Here is a 23,869-nt window from a genome sequence, read left to right as displayed (position 1 = left end):
TTCTAAAATCAACTTTAGTGGATCATGACAGCATTTTAAATAAAATAAAATTGAATAAGAAAAGAAATCAGAGCACATGACATGTACTAAATTTAAGTATCGTTCTGTAAAACTTCTGTTTTCTCTAAGTGTGGTGTAGATGTTTATATTGGGTGTCAATGTAAAATGCATGTCTTACAGTGGTCATGGTCAGTAACATTTAAAAGCTATGGCTGTAGGTCTGGATTACCTGAGAAGTGGTAATATGGCTTCTCTAGTGCCCTTTCTTAGAGTTTCTAGGAGATCAGTTGTAGTAACAAATGTTATTGCAGCTAAAGAGAAAACTTTATTTGGTGTCACGTGTCCCAAGTGTTGCACTGTTGAGAGTGTGCATTCACTGTAAGTGACCACGTGTGATCTCATAAACAGGACTGGAAAGATGGTGAGGGTTTTCCCTGTCCTTATTCATGCCATGCTGTTATCTCTGACTGGTGCCTGAGGGGAAACTGCCAAAGTTAAGGGGTCCTTTGAAAAGTCCAGCGCTAACTTTGTAAAATCTGCCTGGTTGTCCATTCAGTTCTGGCTAGAGTTGTTTTCAATTTTAAAGATAATAAGTACGTGTTTAAGCCACAGAAAGGGAGGAACTAGGGGCACCTGGGTGGCTCAGTCGTTAAGTGTCTGCCTTTGGCTTAGGTCATGATCCCAGGGTCCTGGGATCGAGCCCCACATCGGGCTCCCTGCTCAGCAAGAAGTCTGCTTCTCCCTCTCCCACTCCCCCTACTTGCGTTCCCTCTCTTGCTGTGTCTCTCTCTGTCAAATAAATAAATAAAATCTTAAAAAAAAAAAGATAATAAATGTGAATGTCACAGATTCTTAGATTCTGCTCACATTATTACTTGGGAGACGTAGCTCATTCTTAACAGCTGCCTACAATTCTTTGCCTTATATTACACAATCATCTCTCTGTTGTTTCCAATTTTTTTCCATTAATAAACAATAGGGTAGGAATATTCTTGGCACATCTCCTTGTATGTACAAATTATCTTTCAAAAACCTGCACAAATCTATATTTTTATCAGCAATATATGTGAATACTTGTTTCTCCATAAACCTCACCAGCATTTGAAGCAATGAGACATGCTAATTTTTGCTATCTTTCTTTGATTTGCATTTCTTTAGTTATTAATGAGGGTGAGCATCTTTTTTTTTTTTGGCCATTTTGTACTTTGTCAACTGCTCATTCATAGTCTTTTGCCCCCTTTTCTGTTGTGTTATTTTACTTTTTTTTACTGATTTGTAGTAGTATTTTGTATATTCTGAATATTTTTATACACATGTGTTCTATATGTTGTAAAAAAAATTAGATATTGGGAAAAAGATGAATAACAAAATGAAAATCACTAGTAATCGTACCATGCAGAGATAAGAGTTTGTTTTATCTTTCTAGACTCTTCTTAATCTAGAGGAGCATATGTTTGTTTACAGGTATAAACAATGTTAAACTAAAGTGGGATTGTACCATAGCTGCTTTTTTCTCTAACAGTATATATAAGCATCTTTTCAAGTCAAAAATACAGATTCACTACATCATCACTTTTAATGTTTTTCTTTAATTAATCTGTGGCTTCCAGTTTTCACTGTTACACACATGTTGCAGTGACAAGCTTATACATACATCTTTTTAAATCCTTCCCTTAAAATATATTCTTAAATGTAGTATTGAGGAGTCAAAGTGTATGCCCCGTTTGGAGGCTTTTTGATAAATATTGCCAAATATGGCCTTTCAGAAAAATTTTAGCATCTTAGATTCTCTCATCAGCAGTGTTGGTGAGCTATAGTTTCCTACACATTTGATTTTGTGATTGTACCCGGATAATTAACAGATGCATGCTGACTCTCTTAATCCTTTTAGGGAAATTAATCTGGTATTTTGTATTAATTATTGAGATTGAATGCCCTAGGACATTCAGTGGCCATTTGTATTACATTTGTGAGTTGTTTGTTGTGTTTGCTCATTTTTTAATAATTTATTTTTTTCTCATTTAAATAGACTTTTTAATATGTTAATTATTACAACTCTTAAATGTATGGGAAGCATTTTCTCCTAGTTTTTTCTTTACCATTTAATGTCTTTTTCCCCCTAACAATTCTGAAGTTCTAAACTTACATAGAAATTTTAGTATCTTTTCTTTATGGTGTTTTGCAGTGTTTGCAAGCTTTAAGCCACTTTCACTACTTTAAAATATGGAAATTTAAGTTAAATTGGAAATTACAACATTTTTCTCTGCTTTTACAGTTGTGTTTTTATTTTTTAAGATTCATTTATTTTAAAGAGAGGGTGAGAAAGAGTATGTGGGCTGGGCGGTTGGGGAGGGGGAGAATGCGGGGGAAAAGGGAGAGGAAGAGAGAAACTTAAGCAGAGTGTGCTGAGCGTGGAGTCCAACCCCGGGCTTGATCTCATGACCCTGAGATCATGACCTGAGCGGAAACCAAGAGTTGGGACGTTTAACTGACTGTGCCACCAAAGCACCCCTTTACAGTTGTGTTTTTAGATTTAAATCTTTAATTCATCTGGAATCCATTTTGATGTCAGTTGTGAGGTAGGCTCTAATTCCCCAGCCCCCAACTTGGTAGTAAAAAGAATTATGGAATAATTTATGTCCCCATCTCCCTTATTTGAAATGCCATTTCTTTTGTATGCTAAATCCCGTTATATAGTATAGTGTTTCTTGGACTTTGTTCCATTGATCTTTCTGTTTCCTATTCCTTCATTAGTTATTGAGCCCTTAGTCTTTTCTCATTAAATCTTCTCTTATTTTTTCCTTCTTGTTAGTAAATGACACCTCCTTCCCTCCAGACAAATCTAGATGTGAGGGAGGCATCTTTAACAACCCTCTCACCCTTAACATCTAATTAGACCCCATATCCTGCTGATTTTACCACCAAAATCCATGTAAAACTGTTTGTTTCTCCATCTTCACTGCTGCCTCCCTAAGCCAAGCCACCGTTTCTTGCCTGGACTTCCAACAGTAGTCTCCTACCATGTTGCCCCAGTTTGACTTTTATCTTCATCCACATCATTTTCTGCATAGCAGTGAGAAGGATCTTTTAAATTTAGTTACATTTATTTGTAGTTTTTATAAAAACAATTACTGAATGAAAAAGTGTCACTTCATAATGTTTTTAAACTGGTAGATCAAGATCTCCATTGTTTTGCTTGCTTTAGTCTTGCCATAAAAGTTTCTTACGAGAGCTGGAATGCATTTTTAGAACTTCTGGTCTATTTGTCAGCCTTCCTTTTTTAACACATTACTATATGTTTATGATAATCAACTTTTTATTCACTTTTAAAAGCTGGTAAGATGTATTTCTGCCAGCTTATTATTCCAGATGAGTTTTCATTATTGATATTTTCAAGCGATATCAGGTACCTAAACTGGCACATAAGTTTAAAATTGGGAACATAGTGGGAGCCTGGGTGGCTCAGTTGGTAAAGCGACTGCCTTCGGCTCAGGTCATGATTCTGGAGTCCCTGGATCGAGTCCCGCATCGGGCTCCCTGCTCGGCAGGGAGTCTGCTTCTCCCTCTGACCCTAACCCCTCTCATGTGCTCTCTCTCATTCTCTCTCTCTCAAATAAATAAATAAAATCCTTTAAAAATATATTTAAAAAAAAAAGAAAAAATAAATAAAATTGGGAACATAGTTTATGGCTTTACTTAATCATACCATTTTTGTTTCTTTTAGAATTTCTGACCAGGTGAGAAATTCATATCTCAAATTAAGTTAATACTCATGGATTTACTGAGTTTTAATGCTATTAAATATGTAGTCTTTTTTTGTATAATCATTGAGGAATGCAAATGATTCTTGGTGACTTTATTGTGGAGCTAGTAGTTTGCTGAATTCACTGTTCCTAATAAATTTTTTGGGTTAATTTGCTTGGATTTTTTGTTGTGTATGTGGTATAAACATTTAACATGAAATCTATCCTTTTAAATTTTTAGGTGCACAGTACATTATTATTGACTGTAGGTACAGTGTTATACAATAGATCTTTTAGAGCTAATTTATCTTGCTTGACTGCAACTTTATGAATTTCCTTAGATTTTTTTATATAATTATGCCAAAGTAAAAATCTTGATTTTCCCCTCTATAACCATTTTCCAGTCTCCAAGTCATCCTATTTTAAATTCTTCACATAACACTCATAACTATCTGAAAGTTTCTGACTCTTTTTTTTATTATGTTAATCACCATACCTTACATCATTAGTTTTTGATGTAGTGTTCCATGATTCGTTGTTTGCGTATAACACCCAGTGCTCCGTGCAGAACGTGCCCTCTTTAATACCCATCATCAGGCTAACCCATCCTCCCACCCCCCTCCCCTCTAGAACCCTCAGTTTGTTTTTCAGAGTCCATAGTCTCTCATGGTTCATCTCCCCCTCCGATTTCCCCCCCTTCATTCTTACCCTCCTGCTATCTTCTTCTTTTTTTTTTTTTTTAACATATAATGTATTATTTGTTTCAGAGGTACAGGTCTGTGATTCATCACTCTTACACAATTCACAGCGCTCACCATAGCCATACCCTCCCCAGTGTCTATCACCCAGCTGCCCCATCCCTCCCACCCCCCACCACTCCAGCAACCCTCAGTTTGTTTCCTGAGATTAAGAATTCCTCATATCAGTGAGGTCATATGATACATGTCTTCCTCTGATTGACTTATTTCGCTCAGCATAATACCCTCCAGTTCCATCCATGTCGTTGCAAATGGCAAGATTTCATTCCTTTTGATGGCTGCATAATATTCCATTGTGTGTATATATATATATATATATATATATATATACACACCACATCTTCTTTATCCATTCATCTGTTGATGGATCTTGGCTCTTTCCACGGATTGGCTGTTGTGGACATTGCTGCTGTAAACATCGGGGTGCACGTACCCCTTCGGATCCCTACATTTGTATCTTTGAGGTAAATACCCAGTAGTGCAATTGCTGGATCGTATGGTAGCTCTATTTTCAATTTTTTGGAGAACCTCCATACTGTTTTCCAGAGTGACTGCACCAGCTTGCATTCCCAGCAACAGTGTAGGAGGGTTCCCCTTTCTCAGTTTCTTATTCATTTATTTGCTTTTTGTTATCTATTGTATTTTCTCCCTTTAAAATTTTCAATTCCATGAGAGCAGTCTTGCCTTGTTCATTGCTGTATCCATAGTGCCTAGAACAAACAGCACTTGGCACAGACAGGCACCCAGTTAATACTTGTTGAATAAACATTCTCTGAAACAATCAATATTTTAATTTTGCTCTTCTCTGTGTTTATACTCCATTTTTCTTGAACAACTACTGTGGCAAATTTGAATGGTGAAAATATGCATCCTTGATATTTTTTCCCTATGTTATTAAAGAGAGTGACTATGTTATATGCTGGCTTTCCATTTAAAACATATGCTTATAACCCGGCGGTCACTTTCAAATATATTCATCAGCTTTTTTTCCCTCTCTCCACTCTGTGTGTGTGTGTGTGTGTGTGTATTTTGGCCATTGTTTTTGGATATGTTGTCATTTTTTTTTTTTTTAAGATTTTATTTATTTATTTGAGACAGAGAATGAGAGAGACAGAGAGCACATGAGAGGGGGGAGGGTCAGAGGGAGAAGCAGGCTCCCCGCCGAGCAGGGAGCCCGATGCGGGACTCGATCCCAGGACTCCAGGATCATGACCTGAGCCGAAGGCAGTCGCTCAACCAACTGAGCCACCCAGGCGCCCGGATATGTTGTCATTTTATTTATTTTTTTAAGATTTTATTTGAGAGAGTGAGTGAGAAAGAGAGCATGAGCAGGGGGCAGAGGCAGAGGGAGAAGCAGGCTCCCCACCGAGCAGGGAGCCCAATGTGGGGACTCAATCCCAGGACCCCGGGATCATGATGTGAGCCGAAGGCAGCCGCTTAACCAACTGAGCCACCCAGGCGCCTCGTCATTTTACTTTTTAAATCTGTTATGATGTAACTTACATTATCTGCTACAGTAGGTGCTTATTTTACACATATTTGAAAATTCTGAGATTCTCAAGATTGGCAAGCATGTAGTCTGTTCTTCAGCCTCATATAGCAAGATAGAAGTCTTCAGAAAACAGTCCTGTTTTATGCTTTTTAAAAAAATAAGACTAAAAAGAAATATGGCCAGTCTCTTAATTAAATGCAAAATGACAGTGCTTCCTTCTGAATCCTATTAAAACATATTGGAAGTCATCTGTATTTCTGGTAGTCACGTAGTGAAATCTGTCATCTTTCACAAATGCTGGTTATAAATTTTTGTCTTCTGGATATCTCCATGAGTTGTTCCTTATGTCCTCACATGCCTCAACTTCAGCATAATGAGTTTTTTCACTACAGTCCCCAGCTTCTTATTCCATTTCACTACTTGTATTTGGTTATGCTAGTTCTCAAAATCTTTACAGATTTGACTGTTCTCTTTCATGTAGGGAAGTCTGTGTTGCTTAAAAGTCTTCTTTCAAAAGCCTTAAAAGAAGGTTATGTGCTTGAGAAAGAGCATGAGCAGGGAGGGAAAAATAAAACAAGACGAAACCAGAGAGGGAGACAAACCTTAAGAGACTCTTAATCATAGGAAACAAACTGAGGGTTGCTGAAGGCAGGGGGTGGGGGGGCGGTGGAGAGGGGGATGGGATAATTGGGTGATGGACATTAAGGAGGGCACATGATGTAATGAGCACTGTGTATTATATAGACTGAGGAATCACTGCACTCTGCTTCTGAAACTAATATAGTGTATGTTAATTGAATTAAATAAAAAGGTTATGTGCTTACAGGCTTTGTTGCTTAAAAGTTTAGCCAATTTTTGAAGAGAAAACTCTTCAGATCAGCAGTGTTTTGTGTGTGTTTGCAGTATAGGTCGGGGGTGAATGATGTTTAACTAGTTAAATCAAAAGCTTTTGAGAGATCAGTTGCCTGATGTAGAAAAGTCAGCCTTCAAAAGGCTGCACTTCCCAAGTAGATAATCTTAATTAATGTCAAAGTACACTATGGTTAGGGAAACAAAGTATCTAGTAAACAGTATCTACAAAGACTAGTAGACTTTGTTCTAAGTGAGATTCTAGGAAGAAAGAATGTAATCTGTTAACTGGTATTTGTTTTCCTTAAACTTTGGGCTGTTTATGTATAGTCAGTACTGAGTGATTGCAGGTTTAGGAAGTAGTAAATACATTTATTGTATTAAGTTGCATATACTGACCTGAACTTTGTTTGCTTTTATTTTTGTTTTTACTGTTTCCTACTTTACAATTTTAAATCTTGGAATTTTGCCTTCCTTCTGTTTTTTTGGTTTGCAGGCTTGAAAAGGAAACAAAAGTATCCAACTGAAGAGCTTTGTAGAGGTCTTTTAAGGGAGAACCTTTTCCCTAAAGGAGTTTATTTCCATAGGGGATAGGGTGATTTTTTTTCCCCTAGGCAAGCATTTTTTAAGGAAACAAGAAGCAGCGTATATTTGATTCTTGGTGTGATGGCATGAAGAATAGATTTTCTAGTGGAATCTCCACACATGTTAGTAGGCAGCTATGTCATAGTTGTTTCATTAGTTTCATTTGAGGAGCTTTTCTGTAGAAGATTTAGTTTGAAGATTTATTTTTCAAATATATTTTGGCTTTTCACTTTTATTTTTCAGGCTGTGCGTGTTACAAAACCTAAAATCCCAGAAGCCATAAGAAGAAATTTTGAGTTAATGTGAGTAATATGCTTGGGATCCCCAAATTTTTATTTAGGGCTGTCTACATATTAATATACCAGTGTAGAGGAAACTTATATGTGAGATGTTACACTCTGGGGTGGTGTTTATATCTATTTTCCATACTTTAATTCTGATAATTTATCTCGTGTTTTAATTCACTAGATTATTCTTATGTTTTTCTTTATATATGAACATTTCAGGAGCAGTGTTAGTGGCTAAGGATGCAATTTGCTGTAGAACTATTGTTGGAAGGCTAAGGAGCTATAATTTGGACATGAATATCTTGAATTAAATATGAATAGAGGAGGGAGTACTAGCTGCTAAGGTTGAAGAGAGTGCCTATATTGTGTCACTGTGTTAGAATGGTAAGAATAGACACCTTACTGGTATGAAGTTCGGTTTTCCATTATATCTGAGTGACTCTAAAATTACACCTGGATCTTTATAATTTGCTTCTGGGAAGCTTTGCCTGAATTGACTCCTGGTAGTCTTCTCTTTTTTGGGTCCAGGGCTGACTGGGAATGAGAAGTTACTTGCTTGACATGAAATTAATTTCTTAGTCTTCTGAAGAACATGGGTTAGGGGACTACCTACTGAGGTTGAAATGGCAGTATTATTCTTGTATGACAGGTACTGAAAAGAAACAAAAGTCTTTAGGAAATTTGGCTAGTATTTTAAGTGGAAAAATATGAAATGCTGGAAAAATAACTTAGCAAAAGTCAGGAATACAACAGATTGTATAAGTATAGGGGGTCCAAGAAATAATAATACTTCTTCCTGGGGTGATTTACTGCTGAATCCTTACTGTTCCCGTCTCTGTCTTCTGTTATGCAGAATTTTATTTTCCCTTTTCATTTGTAGAAAAGGAACTCCTCTTTTAAAACTACAGCATAGAGTGCCAGGCTGGATAGATCATGGATCTGATCTATTTGTATAAAAACATTTTTTGATTGAAGGCTCAAGATGTCTTAGGCTTTCAATATGATAGCTTCTAGTGATGGAAACATGAAGACTATATGTTCTCTGCCCTCAAATAACTCCTAGTATCCAGAATGCCATTTTGTGTCTTTACCAATTTTGGCAGGAAGAAAGGAGAGATCTTTGGGGGGAAATGTTTTGGGGGAATTGTTGGAGTTACTTTTCAGATAAATCTGGATCTTTCCTAATTTTGTAGACTGTTAGAATCCCAAATTTAAAAGCCACATTGAGGTCTAACCTCCCACCCACATAATAGTAATCTTTTTTTATACCTTTTCTGCCCTGTAGTTGCCCAGTAACCACTTGTACATGCTTAGTGATAGGCCAGCCATTTCCATTATTAGAAAGCTCAGATTCTTAGAAAATTTCTTCCTTACATTGAGCCCCAGTTCACCACCTAATAACTGCCACCTAATTATATCTCCCATACAACAAATAGGGTAACTGCACAAGAGTGTCTGCCTGAGGAGGGGCTGAAATCTAGCTCCATTCTTCTTACCAGGCTATGCACCTGAGGGACTGCATCTGCCCAGAGGGTGTTGCATTTTGCTAATTGGCCCAGAGGTGCTATATGGGCTAGCTGGAAGCCTAACAACAAAGGAAGCATTTATATACTCTAGGTACTTGCAGATCACAGGCCTTTCCATGATACAATTAGAGGAAAAGGGCAGACTGAAATTCAAATGTATAAATTGATTCCTATATCTGGGTGACTTTGGGCAAATCATTTAACCTTTCAGCCTCAGATTCATTATAAGTAAAATGGGGTAACACCTCTCTAGGCACCTTAATGGATCAGAGAGTTTGTGTTGCAAATGGTTCTTTGACCCACCATAGAGTTAGATTTACTGCCTGTGACTGCACATCATTTCTAATTTTTATAATATTTTGCTTCACAGGGAGGCTGAAAAGACAAAACTTCTTATAGCTGCACAGAAACAAAAGGTTGTGGAGAAAGAAGCTGAGACAGAGAGGAAAAAGGCTGTTATAGGTACTTGGATATCTTTCTGAAATGAATGTCTCTAAGTACATGTGTTATGAGTTTGTCCTGTTCTTTGTCAGTCTGACTCTGGATTGATGGGATCAAATAAGATTGTATCATACATGGTGGAGAATTCTAGAAACTCTTTTGTATATTCAGATGTCCTACAGCCTTTAAAACTAGATGGTGCCAGTACTCATTTAATGAAGTGCTTTGGCTCTCCACCATGTCTTTGGCCACTACTGCTTTTTCGAGGACAAGAAAAATGGATAGGGTTTTTGGGCAACTCTAGCCTCTGTGTGGTAGAGTTTTGTTCATATAGTTTAAGAATAGGGAAGTTTTTTGGCCAAAGCTCAGGATTATAGTATGCATCCTTGCTGTTGACATGCACCAAGTTTTATCTGGATGGATAGATGTCCTCTCCGACAGTAGGGTAGGATTGCGTACAGCTTATTTTGAATCACAGTGATTTCCCTAACATTCCAGGATACTGTATATTGGACCGCCCTCTTAGGCTCTCAGTCATTTGTTCCTTGGGATGCTGAAAATTTAAGAAGTGCTTCATTGACTATTTCAAATATGCAGGAATGCACAGAGAATAGTAAAATTAAGGCTTAATATTTGCCACATTCCTTCAGATCATATTTTCTTTTAAAAATAGATTTATCCATTTGAAGCCTCCTGTATACCCTTACCTGGTCCTATTTCTTGACCTCCCTTCTCTGAGTAGCTTCTATTTTAAAGTTTTTATGCAGATCTTTCTGTCCATACTTTTATACCATAACTGTAAATATGTAGCAATAAACAATTCATAGAATTGTCTCAAACCATAAAAATGATATCAGACTCTTACCTTTTATTCCACAACTTGCCTTTATTTTACCAACATTGTTTGAGTTTTATTCATACTGATAATGTGTAGATTTAATTTTTAACTGCTGTGCATTCATTCTGTGAGTGAACCTCAGTTCATTCCGATAGATTACTGTTGAGGAGTTAGGTAGTTTCTAGTTTTTCCATATTATGAACAGTGCTGTGTATCCATGTCTCTTTGTACACACATTCAGAGTTTTCTGTGGTAGTGCTACTCAGCATGTAGTGTCAGTCAGTGCCCTGTATCACCAGCTTTTTGTTTCTGATCCATAATGAGGTGACTACAGAAATTGAGAATGAGTGCTTAGAAGTTTTTACAGTATTACACAGTAATTTTATGTCTGTTGAGTCTAATAATAAAAAACTGGAGCTTGTGTTTTTGTTTCTAATATTTTTCCTAGTAATTTTTATTATAATTTATAAAATATTGCTTCTTAACAGACTGAAATACAAATAAGGGGAGAGTTTGCTTTCCCATAGGTAGTTTGAGAAGCATTGCTCTGGAATACGTATCTCAAAGTAGAATTGCTGGGTCATAGGGTACATACATCTTCAAATTTATAACATTCAGTATTGCCAAATTGCTCTGCAAAGTGATTCTACCATCTTACCTTCTCTTCAGTAGGGTCTGCGTTCCCATTCCTTTGTTGCCTTATTGAATTCCCATTTCTGCATATCCTCCTCAATTCTTAGAGTTATTAGACCTTTTAAAATTTATGTCAGTGTGATGGTGGACACATATCACATAATTTCAGTTTGTATTTCTCTGATTACTAGGAAAGTTCAATATTGTTTATTGGTCATTCAGGTTTCTCTTTTTCTGTATGTGAATTGCCTGTTAATATACTGTTAGCCCATTGTTCAGTTACTTTTTTTGAGCTGATTTGTAGTTCTTTATATCTTCTGGATATTAATCCTTTCCCAGATTTATGCATTACAATGTCTTCTCTCATTTTGTGGCCTGTCTTTGAACTTTATGATGTCTTTGACATTCATATATATTTAATTTTCATGTAATCATATTCATCAGTCTTTTCCATTCTGATTTGTGCTTTTTCTATCCCATTTAAGAGTTTTTTCCCAACCTCAAAGTAATAATTTTATTCTAAAAGTTTTACAGTTTTGCTTGTCATATTTAGATATTGAATCCATTTGGAATTTATTTTAGGGTTTAGTGTGACATTGGAATTTAGCTTATTTTTTCCAAGTAGCAAGCCAATTATTTTAGACTACTGAAAAGTTCATTATTTCCTCTATTTCTAATGCCACATCTTTCTTATAACAGGATACTGTATATAAATTGTTCTGTTGCTAGGGTCTCTGTTTTAATTTCTTGGTCTGTCCTTCTCTAGAATTACCTTGTTTCAGTTACTGTCACTTTTTATGTTAAATCTTGCTATCTGGGAGAGCAAGTTTCTCCTTAATTATTCCTCTTAACGAATCCTAACTATTCCTAAAATTGTCTTGGACTATCCTAGGCTCTTCATTCCTCCATATAAATTTTAGAATCAGCTCAAGTTCTATAAAATGCTGTGGTGAGGTTTTGATTAGAATTACATTATCTGTACATGTCAATTTGGAGAGAATTACAATATTTGTGATACTGAAACTTATAAATCTGTTTATATTTCTGTTTATGAGAAATGCCTTTCAAAAAAGTGTTAAAATTTTCTTCTTAAAGTTCTGGCACTTTCTTTCTTAGAGTTCTATTCCTATATATTCCTCAAGTTTTTTGCTATTATAAATAGGTTATTTTTTTAAAGATTTTATTCATTTATTCGAGAGAGAGAGACAAAGTAAGAGAGTGCATGCACGAGCACGGGGGAAGGGGCAGAGAGGGAGGAAGAGGCACAAGCAGACTCTGCTGAGCACAGAGTCCCAAACAGGCGTCAACCCCACGACCCTGAGATCACAAGATCACGTCCTGAGCAGAAACCAAGAGTCAGACAGACGCTCAACTGATTGAGCTACCCAGCTGCACCAAATAGTCTCTTTTTTGAAGGCACATTTTCTGACTGGTTTTTGCTTTTGTAGAGGTGTGCTGTTAATTTTGTTTGTTTAGCAGTCTTGCTGAAAATGCTATTTCTGATAGTCTCCAATTTCCCATGTGTGAGCAGTCAAATTGTCTTCAGATCAGGACAGTCCTGATTTTTTCTTTGTACTTCCACGTCTTTTTAGTCTTCTTACCTTACTGGTTTAGGCTCTGATTTACAGTGCAGTGTTGAAAAGAAAGATGGCGACAGGTATTCTTGTCTTGTTCCTAACTTTAAATAGTCCCAGTGATGTTTGCTGTACTTAATTTTTATTGGGTTAATGAAGTTTCTTTCTGTTTCTTGCTTGCTGGGAGTTTTTATCATGAATGGCTGTTAAAACTTTGAGAATTTTTTCTGTATCTGTTGAGATGACCATATAATTTTTCTTTTTTTTTTTTTTTTTAAGATTTTATTTATTTATTTGAGAGAGAATGAGAGAGAGCACATGAGGCGGGGGGGGGGGGGGGGTCAGAGGGAGAAGCAGACTCCCTGCCGAGCAGGGAGCCCAATGCGGGACTCGATCCCGGCACTCCAGGATCATGACCTGAGCCGAAGGCAGTCGCTTAACCAACTGAGCCACCCAGGCGCCCTAATTTTTCTTTTTGAAGCTGTTAATGTGGTGAATTATATTAATAGATTCTCTTACTGAATTATTTTGCCTTCTTGGGATGAACCCACTTGAACATGATGTAGGAGATTCACCCCAATACATTTCTCTTTATGTCTTGCTGATAATTTCTTTAAAATTTTTACTTTTATTTATTTTATTTTATTTTTTTACTTTTATTTCATACATTTCAGCTTACAGTTTTTTTTATTGTACTGTTACTGTTAGTTTTTTCACAGTTATACTAGCCTCAAAATGAGTCGGAGAGCATTTCTTCTTTTTCTGTGTTCTGGAACATTTTGTATAAAATATGTTATTATCTCCTCTTTGTAGGTTTGGTGGAACTCACTTGTAAAAACCATCTTGGTCTAGTGGGGTTTGTGCTTTTTTGTATGCTTGTTTTTTGTGGTAACATTTAGCCTGCTGATTTAATTTCTATACCAACTGTAGGTCAGTTTCAGGTATTTGTTTAAGTTTGGGCAGTTATATTTTTCTAGAAAATTGTCATCTGAAATGTCAGATTTGGGAGCATAAATTTGCAGAATTTTCTTCTGATTTTTAAAACTCTCTACCAAATACGCATGCCCCCTTTTCATTCCTAGTATTGTTTATTTGTGCCTTCTCTTTTCCTGGATCAGTTTTGCCAGAGGTCTGTTATACTTTCTTTTCACAAAACTGCATTTTGATTTTGTTGATTCTATTATCACTTACTTTTCAGTTATATTATTCACACTTATTATTCTCCTGCCTTTTTTGAGTTTTCTCATTGGTTCTTTTCTAACTTCTTGAGTTACTTAATTCTTTAGTTTTCAGTCTTTTCTGATGGAAACATGGAAGATTATAAATTTTCATCTAAGTTCTGCCTTAGGTACATCTCACAAGTTTCGAAATGTAGTTTATTGGTGTTCAGTTTTAGTTTTTAGAAAGCATTCCCATTATGATTTCTCCTTTCACTTATCAAGTATTAAAAGTATTTTTTTCATGGCGCCTGGGTGGCTCAGTTGGTTAAGCGACTGCCTTCGGCTCAGGTCATGATCCTGGAGTCCCTGGATCGAGTCCCGCATCGGGCTCCCTGCTTGGCAGGGAGTCTGCTTCTCCCTCTCCCGCTCCCCCCTCTTGTGCTCTCTCTCTCTCTCACTCTCTCTCTCAAATAAATAAATAAATAATCTTTTAAAAAAAGGTATTTTTTTCAGATTGAATGGTTTTTTAGGGGGCTACCACTTTATTGTTGATTTCTAATATTGCATGATAATCAGAAAATATGATCTGTTACATGGATTCTTAAGTATTTGTTGAAATTTGCTTTGTGGCCTGTCAATACATGGTACTTTTTTGGTAAATGTTCTGTGTATGCTTGAAAAGACTGAATGTGTTTTCTTTATTTGTCGGATGCAGTTTTCTCTCTCTATATATCCATTAGGTCAGGCTTATGAATTGTGTTGTTTACATCTTCTGTATTCTAATTTTTGCCTTCTTGAGCTATCAGCTACTGAGAGAGGTGTGTTAAAATTAAAATTTCCCACTATGACTGGATTTGTTGACTTGTAATTTTTTTTCTTTACATATTTTAGGGCTATATCATTAAGAGATTCAGGATTGTTATATCTCCCTGGAGAATTGCTCCTATTATGTAATAACCCTCTTTATTCCAGACACACTTTTTGGCTTAAGATCTGTTTTGTCTAATGATATTACAGCTATGCCAGATTTCTCTTGGTTAGTTATTTTCTTGATGTATCTTTTCCCATCCTTTTACTTTCAACTTTTCTATGTCATTATGTTTTAGGTGTGTCTCTTGTAAACAGCATATAGCTGGATTTTGTTATCTTATCCAATGTGAGAATCTGTCTTTTAACTGGTGAGTTTAGTCTCTTTATATTTATTGTGGTTACCGCTATATTTGGATTTGTTTGTATCATTTAATTTTGTGCTATTTACCATGCATTTTTTCCTCTGCTGCTTTTTTCTCTTTTCTGATTGGTATTGAATTGATTGGATTTTCTTTATTCTTTTCTTCCTTTTACTTGATTAGAAGATTTATATTGTTTCTAGAATGTATAGTCATACCTATAAAATGTTAATAAGCATACCTGACTTGACAAAGTCTAAAGCTAATCATTCTTTCTGTCCTCTTAAATAAAACCTTAGAGGGCCTTAATTCTTATCACTGTCCCCCAATTTTACATATTGTTGCCTCGTATTTTGGTTTTATGTTCTTTTTATTCCCCAGTTATTATCATCAATTCTTAGAGTAAACATCTATTTTGATTTATAAGGTGTTACTTAATTTTTTCCTCTCCATTGTTTTTGGCAATTCATTCTTTTTTTTCTGCTAGTTTGTTGTTGTTGTTTTGTTTTGTTTTGTTTTTTCAGTGAAGGCTAAGGAGTACATACTTAATCATTCTTCTTTGGTCTGAAATGGTCTTATTTCATTCTTGAATGGTAATCTAGCCTACAGTTCTAAGCCCAATGAAACTTACTTTACTTTGTCCTGTGGCAGTATTATTTAATTTTTGTTTGGCTTCCTCTTCTTTTTGCTTCTATGATTTTTCTCTATGTTTTTGGGTGTTTCGATTTCACTGTGACATGTCTAGGTAGAGAAAAGCGTACTTCTCATTGGGCTGATGGGTAGAGTTTTTTAGCCTCCCTGGAGTTGAAGCCCTCTAGTGGTCTCGATTTTATACGGGAATCTCGGTTCTAACATCTCAAGGCCTCATCTCCTGGCCCTGCATGGGCAATAATCCAAGTCCCTCTCCCTCACTTGTCTAATAATCACCACCAAGGCCACCACTGTACTGGCTCTCAGCTCTCCCTTTGCTTATGTCTCTTGAGGAGCTCTCCTCCTTTCTTACGATCTTAGCTATGCATTAAAAAAAAAAAAAAGTTATATTTTGTCTAGCACTCTAAGGTGTTGTTAGCTGAAGGGTTTTCTCAGCCTTCTCCATCATTTTTCTAGAACTGTAAGTCTACTCATGCTCTTTATTGGTTTATCCCTGTACGTCAGAGAGCAGTGTTAAATGGGATGACCGCAACAGTTTCTCTATGTTGAGACACCATTCTCTGGGTCCTAGCTGTAGGCTCCAGATGCCTTACCTGTTATTCAAGTTTTATCTTGAGTTGCTGCTTATAGGTAAGTTTCTAGTCCAGTTGAACATTGTAGTATATTTGGAGGGTGGTGTGATATAGGTTGATTTTATGCTAATGAGGAAATAGGAAAGTATATGCCGGAGTTGTTGCTAAAGGATACTGGATCTTCTGGAAATAAGAAGCCACTTGGAAATTTTTTTTCTACTGTGCACTTCCCCCAAGGGTCAGAGATAAGATGTCTTAAAATACTAACCCTCTTTGGCTGAAAAGGAGAATTGAGGAAGTTCTTCAAGAATTGCAATGATTGAATTCAAAGTGTAATTAGAGTCTTTCTTCCCTGGTCCTGGATCCTTTGGTTAGGCCACTGGTTTACTTGAGGGTGTTTGGTTTTTCCTGCTGCAGGTAACTTGTTCATCCCCAACACTTGTTTTTACAGTGCCAGAAGAATTAGCCAACTTTCTCTTTTATGTTCAACAGCAGTCAGAATTATACTTCTCTGATATTATTTTCATCTTGTTATTTCCCTGATGATAACTTAACCATCAACCAAGTTGATCCTGAGTATATAAAATTCTTTAGCCTGTTACTGAAGATGGGAGTCATCTAGCCTTCTTTCTTTTCTTTTCTTTTTTAAAGATTTTATTTATTTATTTGAGAGAGAGAGAACGAGAGACAGAGAGCAGGAGAGGGAGGAGGGCCAGAGGGAGGAGAAGCAGACTCCCCGCCGAGCAGGGAGCCCGATGCGGGACTTGATCCCGGCACTCCAGGATCATGACCTGAGCCGAAGGCAGACGCTTAACCATCTGAGCCACCCAGGCGCCCCTAGCCTTCTTTCTATTCTAATTATTTGTTGTCTTCTCTTGTCACCTGCCTCCATAATCAACCTTTTCATTGTGACTTCATTCATTCTTCTTGTCTTTATGCTTTCTGCCATATCCTCCTATGTCATGTCCATTACTTTCTTTAGGATTACTTCCAGAAGGCCTTTCTTGGTTTAACTTACCTTCCTTGTTCTTTCTTTCTCCTGCCATTTTATAAGATTGTTCTGTGTTACCATGCATTTATGTTGCTCTATTTTTGTTCTGAGTACTTTCATGAAGTATCATTTTTCCCATTAGCTTGTGGACCGTTGCTGTGTAATCCTATGAACGAATGGAACCTTTTGTATTTCCCTTTCCCACAAAACTAGCACTGTCAACAGAACAGTGAAATAGGAAATAAATTCCCTTTTTTCTGTTGAGTAGTTTACAGTCTGGGTGGATAAAACTTAATGAAACAGCACATAAAAACCTAAATAATTAAATGTTAAGACAATGTGCTGCTAATTCTAAGTATTTCTGGAACTCGAGAAATATTTTTGAATGTGTCTTCTTTTGTGTATAATTATAGAAGCGGAGAAGATTGCACAGGTGGCAAAAATTCGGTTTCAGCAGAAGGTGATGGAGAAGGAAACTGAAAAGCGCATTTCTGAAATTGAAGGTACATCAGGGAGAAAAGAGGCTCTGACTGTCCCAAACTGCCTGTCTGCCTCAGAGATCAGGCTCTTGATTGTGGTAGGCGGGAGGGCCATAGTCAGAATAATCTGGTCTGGAGGAGGTGGCTGCCCTCAGACCCTAGACAAATTTTTAAAAAATTGTCAATACATATTCAGCTCTTGGTTTGGTTTGTAATTATAGGTATCTCATCCTTTCATTTTTTGTCCTAAAGTTGTGGCTTATTAGCTACCACTTTGTTCTCAGGCAGACAAAATATGAGAATTACTCACAACCAGTTGTAAAGAACGAATAAGATAAAAAAAACCCCGCCACTACCAGTTTCTTTTCTACCTGGCAACCAAAAAAATAAAAAAATTAGCTGGGGAAAAAAAGCCCCAATTTTCATAGAGGCTCTCAGACTTCTTGATTTCATATAGTGAGATGTTGATGTTCTAGGCTCACCGTCTTAAAGACCAGACATTCAACCTCTTGCTTGTATACTGCTGCTTTCTATCATTCTGCATTAACTGATTCTGGATCAAATTTGGAGGGGGTGGGGACAGTGCAATAAATAGAGCAGAGCTTTCATATCTAGACTTCATTATTTTACTTGAATCCAGAGCCTGGGTAGGGTGTGAGGCTTTTTGAGTGATGAGGGATAGAGGAAAGAAGGATCAGGATTAGGTGGAAAATGAGCTGAGAGTTCTTTGATGTTGACAAGAGTATTCCCCTTTGAGAAGAGTCTATCTGGGGACTGGGATTTGAAAACTGCTAATGTTGTTAAATGTCTTTAAGTGATTGAGAAGTGCCTGGCTGGCTCAGTCAGTGGAGCATGTGACTTGATCTCGGGGTTGTAAGTTCGAGCCCCATATTGGGTGTAGAGATTACTTAAAAAGAATAAAATCTTTAAAAAAATAAAGTGATTAAAATATTAGGCAGTGGAGAAAGAGACCCCTACTTAACATAAAATCTGAACTCTTAAGCAGCTGAGGAAATAGATTACAACTTTCCTTTGTTTTAAACACCCTGACTCTATTTTGTTTGCTAGATGCCGCATTCCTGGCCCGAGAGAAGGCAAAGGCGGATGCTGAGTTTTATGCTGCACACAAGTATGCCACCTCAAACAAGGTGACTGGCTCTCACCCACTCCTTATAATATAGTGTTTGGGATTTTGCTTTTCTTTGGGGCTGGAGTTGGGGCTGGGGCTCTAATATGATAGTGGTGATCTGTCCAGTGTCAAGGAAGGGTAGTTGACATCACACTCTCTGGAAATAGCCAATCACTTATCAAGACGTATTGCACACTCATTGGGAAGAGAACTTTGTATAGTTCCTTGTAAAAGTGGGGAGCTAGGACAAAGGCACGGAGATATATAAACACAAGTCAGATACCATAAATCATCTATCCGTACTGCCGTTATCAGGGCTCAGTAATCAGGAAAGGTGAGGGTCTTCTCATGGAATGACAGGAGTAACAGGAGAAGAGTAAAGTCCATTTAGAGTTGCTTCCCAGGTAAGGTAAATTTTTTGTATAAATGCTAAGTTTATTTAGTGTTTCTCATCAGCAACTTTCTTGCCATTATGAGATGGGATACTTTTTCATTGTTGAAGACTGTCCCATGCATTATGGGCTATTTTGCATCCCTGACCCTTGCCTGCTAAGCATCAGTAGTGCTCTCCACAACACACATGTTTTCAAATGCCCCTGAGTACTGCTTGTTTACTGGATTTAAAAATATTCTAGTTGTGCGGAATTTTATGTGTGATAATTTGAGAAAGGAGGTTGGGTGATACAGGTGAACAATGTTTGTATAGGGACTCGGGTCAATCTAGGTTTAGAGAATGTAGGCCTGCTTAGCAGGAATTAGGAAGAGGCAGCTAGAACCCCTGTGGTATTCTGAGAAGGGAAGGATATGACCAAGGTTTATAAAGTTATTAATTGTAGAGTAGATCACAACATTGAAAGAGTTGAGAAAGAGATTGCCAGTGTTTGGTGCGATTTAAAGGATTAGAGTCAAGATTTAAGGTATAGACAGGTCTTAAATTCTTTCAGTTTCGAAAGGAACAACATACTGTGGGTTCAGAAGAAATGATAAGACATGATAGGTTTATATAATGAGAATTGTCAGTACTTTGAAATCCAATATAAATTTAGAAGTAAATCTAGCATATTGCAAGAGACACAGCTCTATAGAAACAGAATGGAATTTGGTCAAGATGGAGACAAGTTGAGAAACTTGTGTATAAAACTAGCAATCCAAATCTGTCATGGGAGAAGCTGGGTAGGCACAAGTATCAAGACTTTGTCATTGAGGTTAGCCTTATGCTGAAAGGGACAGCAGTTTTATGCCATTTTGATAAATGCTATTCAGATCATGACCTATATTAGTAAGGCATTAGAAAGTAATTTGGTTATGCACTGTGACCAGATTTGATGGCAGTGTTTCAGCAGAGAGAGTGTAGACCCAGGGAGTAGAAGGTGTTGGGGGTGCTATGAAGGGCCTAGAGGACAGGCCGGGGACTTGAGATGAGGAAAGGATTACTAGGGAAGGTTCCAAGAGGCTTTGGGGGAAGTAAGTTCCAGGGAATATTAGAAATAAATTTTGATCAAGCCTAGAGAGATTTTGGTTGGATGTATCATGGCACCATGATTTAAATTAAAAAAAAAAACAAAAAAAAATTTCAAAACTGTGACAGGGAGAAAGAACTGTTTGATTGTCAAACATGTGTCCATCACAGTCAGTTTACACATCCAGCTTCTAGGTAGAGGCATGAGGCCAGACCAGGTGATTTCTTGAGATCATTTTCCACTTTTAGAATGTGGTCAAGAGAAGCAGAATAACAGATGGTTGATGGTTATGAGCCCAACGCCTATGAAGCTCTGCCACTCTAATCTATTGACCTGTTTACCTCTTAAGAGAACCTGCAGAGATTCCAGGCTGATTCCAGGTTGAACTCAGCTAGATGAAATAAGAAAGTAGATATGACAGCATTTTATAGGCTCCAAGTCACTATAGAAATGTTAGTTGTTATCATTGTTCCCAAAAACCCACCTCCTCAATCCTTTTTTTATTAAAAAATGAACGCTTCTCCCTGCATTAAGACATGAGCTTGTTTAAGGAACTTCAAGTCTAAAATACAGCTGTGAATGTAAGAGCCACACGTCAAAGTGAGAGAAGGTCATTGGCAATGACTCAGAGTTGAGTAATGATTCAGAAGAGCAGTAAGAAAAATGTGTGTAAGGAAAGAGAGAGATGACTGTTGGACCATAGTGTCCTGATTCCTTTGCTCTTGTTTGCCCCCCCACACAGCACAAATTGACCCCGGAATATCTGGAGCTCAAAAGGTACCAGGCCATTGCTTCTAACAGTAAGATCTACTTTGGCAGCAACATCCCTAGCATGTTCATGGACTCCTCTTGTGCTTCGAAATATTCAGATGTTAGGACTGGAAGAAAAAGCTCTCTCCTCTCTAAGGAGACTCTTGAACCCTCTGGAGAGAGCCCCATCCAAAACAAGGAGAGCACAGGTTGATGCAAGTGGTGGAAATGTATTCCCGTATCAGAATGTGGCCCAAGGGGTTAAGTGGGAACAATGGTTATATGACTCCTCAGATTCACAGAGAACCTGTGCTCCGTCTGTTCTGCCTCTCCTGTGGTAGCCCTGGTTTATCAGCCGGTTGCAAGATAGAGCCAGTTGTCTGGCACCCAAATGTCTTTTCAGCCACAGTTTTATCAAGTATCCTGTGTGTCTTCCTTTCTGAACTGGTACTCATGAATGAGGGAAAGTCTGATGCTAAGATACTGCCTGCACTGGAATGTGAGACATTAAGTATATAACAAACTGTGTTTTTCTAAGCTGAGATCTATTGAATAATGTTTACATTGGTCCCCGGGGAAATGTGTGCTCAGCCATTCAAGACATAGGAGGTCAGAGAAGATGGCCAGGATGCGGTAAGTGTAAAGAAGACCGATTACGCCTGGGGCCCAGGCTCTCTCTTTGGGGTCCAGTCCCAGCGTTCATCCATGTGATTAGCATCTAGTCCACTGAAGTTCTCCAGGAAATGATCTTCCACTTGAGCAACCATTTACTTGATACTATTTGCACCTTTTTGTTTTCCTGTAGTCAAGTTGGTGGCCTGCTGGGATATGTACCTTGCCACCCAACCAGGGATTCCTAATCACTAGTTATTGCATTAGTAGGCTCAGAGATAGAGCTTGGCTTGAAGTTCTGGGTGAGATGAAACCTTTGCTTTGAACCAAAGCTCTGGGGCCCTGCATTCCCCTCCACTGGATGATGACTATCTGCGTCACTGCCCCAGGCCATTCATAACGAAGGTGCCTGGTTTTTAGCCACAGACAGTTCCTTATATGTCACCTCTCAGCTCTGGCTGGCCAAGAGCGGGGCAGGGCTTTAACCAGAATGAGGAGCAGCATATAATTTCCCAGCTGTTCACTGCACAGTATTATATCATAATTGCAGGAAGTTTTCATTTTTAAAACTGGATTTGGGGTACATTTATTTGCCCCAGTACCTCTGCCTGAAGGCCAAGTCCTAGGGCTGCCATGGTTACTAGCACACTGATTCTCCTCAATACTGTTCTTCTGGAGCCTACATAGTGTGGAACAGAGTAACAGCATCTTTGGTCATCTTTGTTTCTTTCTTTTTTTTTTAATCTGGCTCTGAGATGCTGAAATCAAAGTTGTTCTCCAGCTTTCACCTTCCCTAGGAAGTCAGGATTCCACTGACTTCCTGGGCAGCCAGGGGATTTAATCTCCCATGAGAGGATGACAGAGTGAGTTAGGAGTTAGCCTGTGGCTATGGGACACCTATTTCATCTGGGCCTTTTTTCCCTTCGGATTAGCTTTCCTGAAACAGTGTGCCCCATAGTTAGGCCTGAGTGTGTGCAACTTTTTAAGACACTTTTCATATATACTATGGTCAAGCCAGACAGAGAAGTCATGGGACCACTTCCAGAAACCTTTCCGCTGTCAGTCCTGTCAGTCTCATGACAGCTTGTGGGTTGTGCCAAACACTTTCTATGGGGAAGGAATCCCAAATTTGAGTGGGTCTTTCCCCTGGGCCTTATACTAGAGAGGCATTTGTAATAATGGAGAGAATCCTTTTTTAATTTTTGCTTATTGTACTCTTTATGAATGGATCTTGTGTTCTCCAGCCCTCCTTTAAAGAACCTTTGAACTATAAGAATAAACTATTCATCTGTCATGTATTGTTGCTGCAGATAGATAATGATTGTTGTGGGAAATTTGGGTCATTGACCTTTGTGCTTTCATACCTAGAGATGTTTCCTATTCCCATGAGCTAAAAGCTGGTGCCCCAAAGTGATGGATGTGGGTTTTCTTACAAGCCCGCTGGTGGCAGAGTTGAGGAACAGGGAAGTGGTGTTGTGAAGTTGTATAGAAACTACTTCCACTTAAACTCTCCTTGGAGTGTGCTTCCCAGTGCTTGCTCAGGCTCTAAGTCTATCCCTCCTGCAGGGATGTTCCTTTTGGCAAATACACACTGTAATCTTGAAGTCTAAATTTATATGTGAATTGCTACCTTTTTTTAAAAAAAGAAACCAAATAAAATTATTTTACTATCAGTGATTTGTATTTTTTCCTTATGTCTCCATTATTTTCTGTTGTCTTAACATGTTCCTAAGGCTGTGTTGCCCATTTCAACTAGGTAACCAGTTTATTTTACTAGTTTAACTCAACTGTAGAGGCTTATCTTACGCTCTTCTCAGAATACTGCTTCCCAGGTATAAGAATTTTGAAAGCAGGGTTAACACTTTCTGACTCACAGAATTTAACAAGGTATGTTCTGATTCTTGGTGGGATGTGGTCAGCAGCAGAGGAGGAAAGAGGGAGGCTGGAGCATTGTGCCCTTCAGAGGCTGTCTAAGAAGGGAGGAGGTGGGGCGGTTTTACTGAGGCAGAGGGAAGGGACAAATTGTACAAATTATAACTGGCAGTGGTATGATGTAACTAACTTCTCTAATTCAGATGTTAGTCCAAGAGCCAGGGCTGGACCTGCTCTCCACAGCTCTCAACCTTTCTTTCCTGGGGAACAATTTCACAGTGATGTTGGACAGCAGGGC

The 23,869-nt window shown here is 37.9% G+C and overlaps 1 protein-coding gene across 3 annotated transcripts in view; it reads left to right on the top strand.

The window, feature by feature from the left end:
- ERLIN1 (ER lipid raft associated 1) overlaps nt 1-23,372 on the top strand; it is a 40,077-nt gene extending 16,705 nt beyond the window's left edge. For 2 of the 3 annotated variants that reach the window (XM_045878614.3, XM_054508338.2), the window contains 5 exons: nt 7,671-7,729; nt 9,611-9,702; nt 17,683-17,772; nt 18,817-18,896; nt 21,080-23,372. In XM_045878614.3, coding sequence (XP_045734570.1) covers nt 7,671-7,729; nt 9,611-9,702; nt 17,683-17,772; nt 18,817-18,896; nt 21,080-21,301 — 543 coding nt within the window. In that variant the 3' untranslated portion in view covers nt 21,302-23,372. The remainder of the gene's footprint in view (nt 1-7,670; nt 7,730-9,610; nt 9,703-17,682; nt 17,773-18,816; nt 18,897-21,079) is intronic. The other variant, XM_054508337.2, reaches the window with a different exon arrangement.
- The last annotated feature ends 497 nt before the right edge of the window (nt 23,373-23,869 follow it).

This window comes from Mirounga angustirostris, unplaced genomic scaffold, assembly GCF_029215605.1.
Source record: "Mirounga angustirostris isolate CCGP_5_RB_7025 unplaced genomic scaffold, mMirAng1.0.hap1 SCAF_6, whole genome shotgun sequence".
NCBI lineage: Eukaryota > Metazoa > Chordata > Mammalia > Carnivora > Phocidae > Mirounga > Mirounga angustirostris.
Note: the sequence above shows the minus strand (reverse complement) of the source record. Positions and strands in the feature narration are given on the sequence as shown.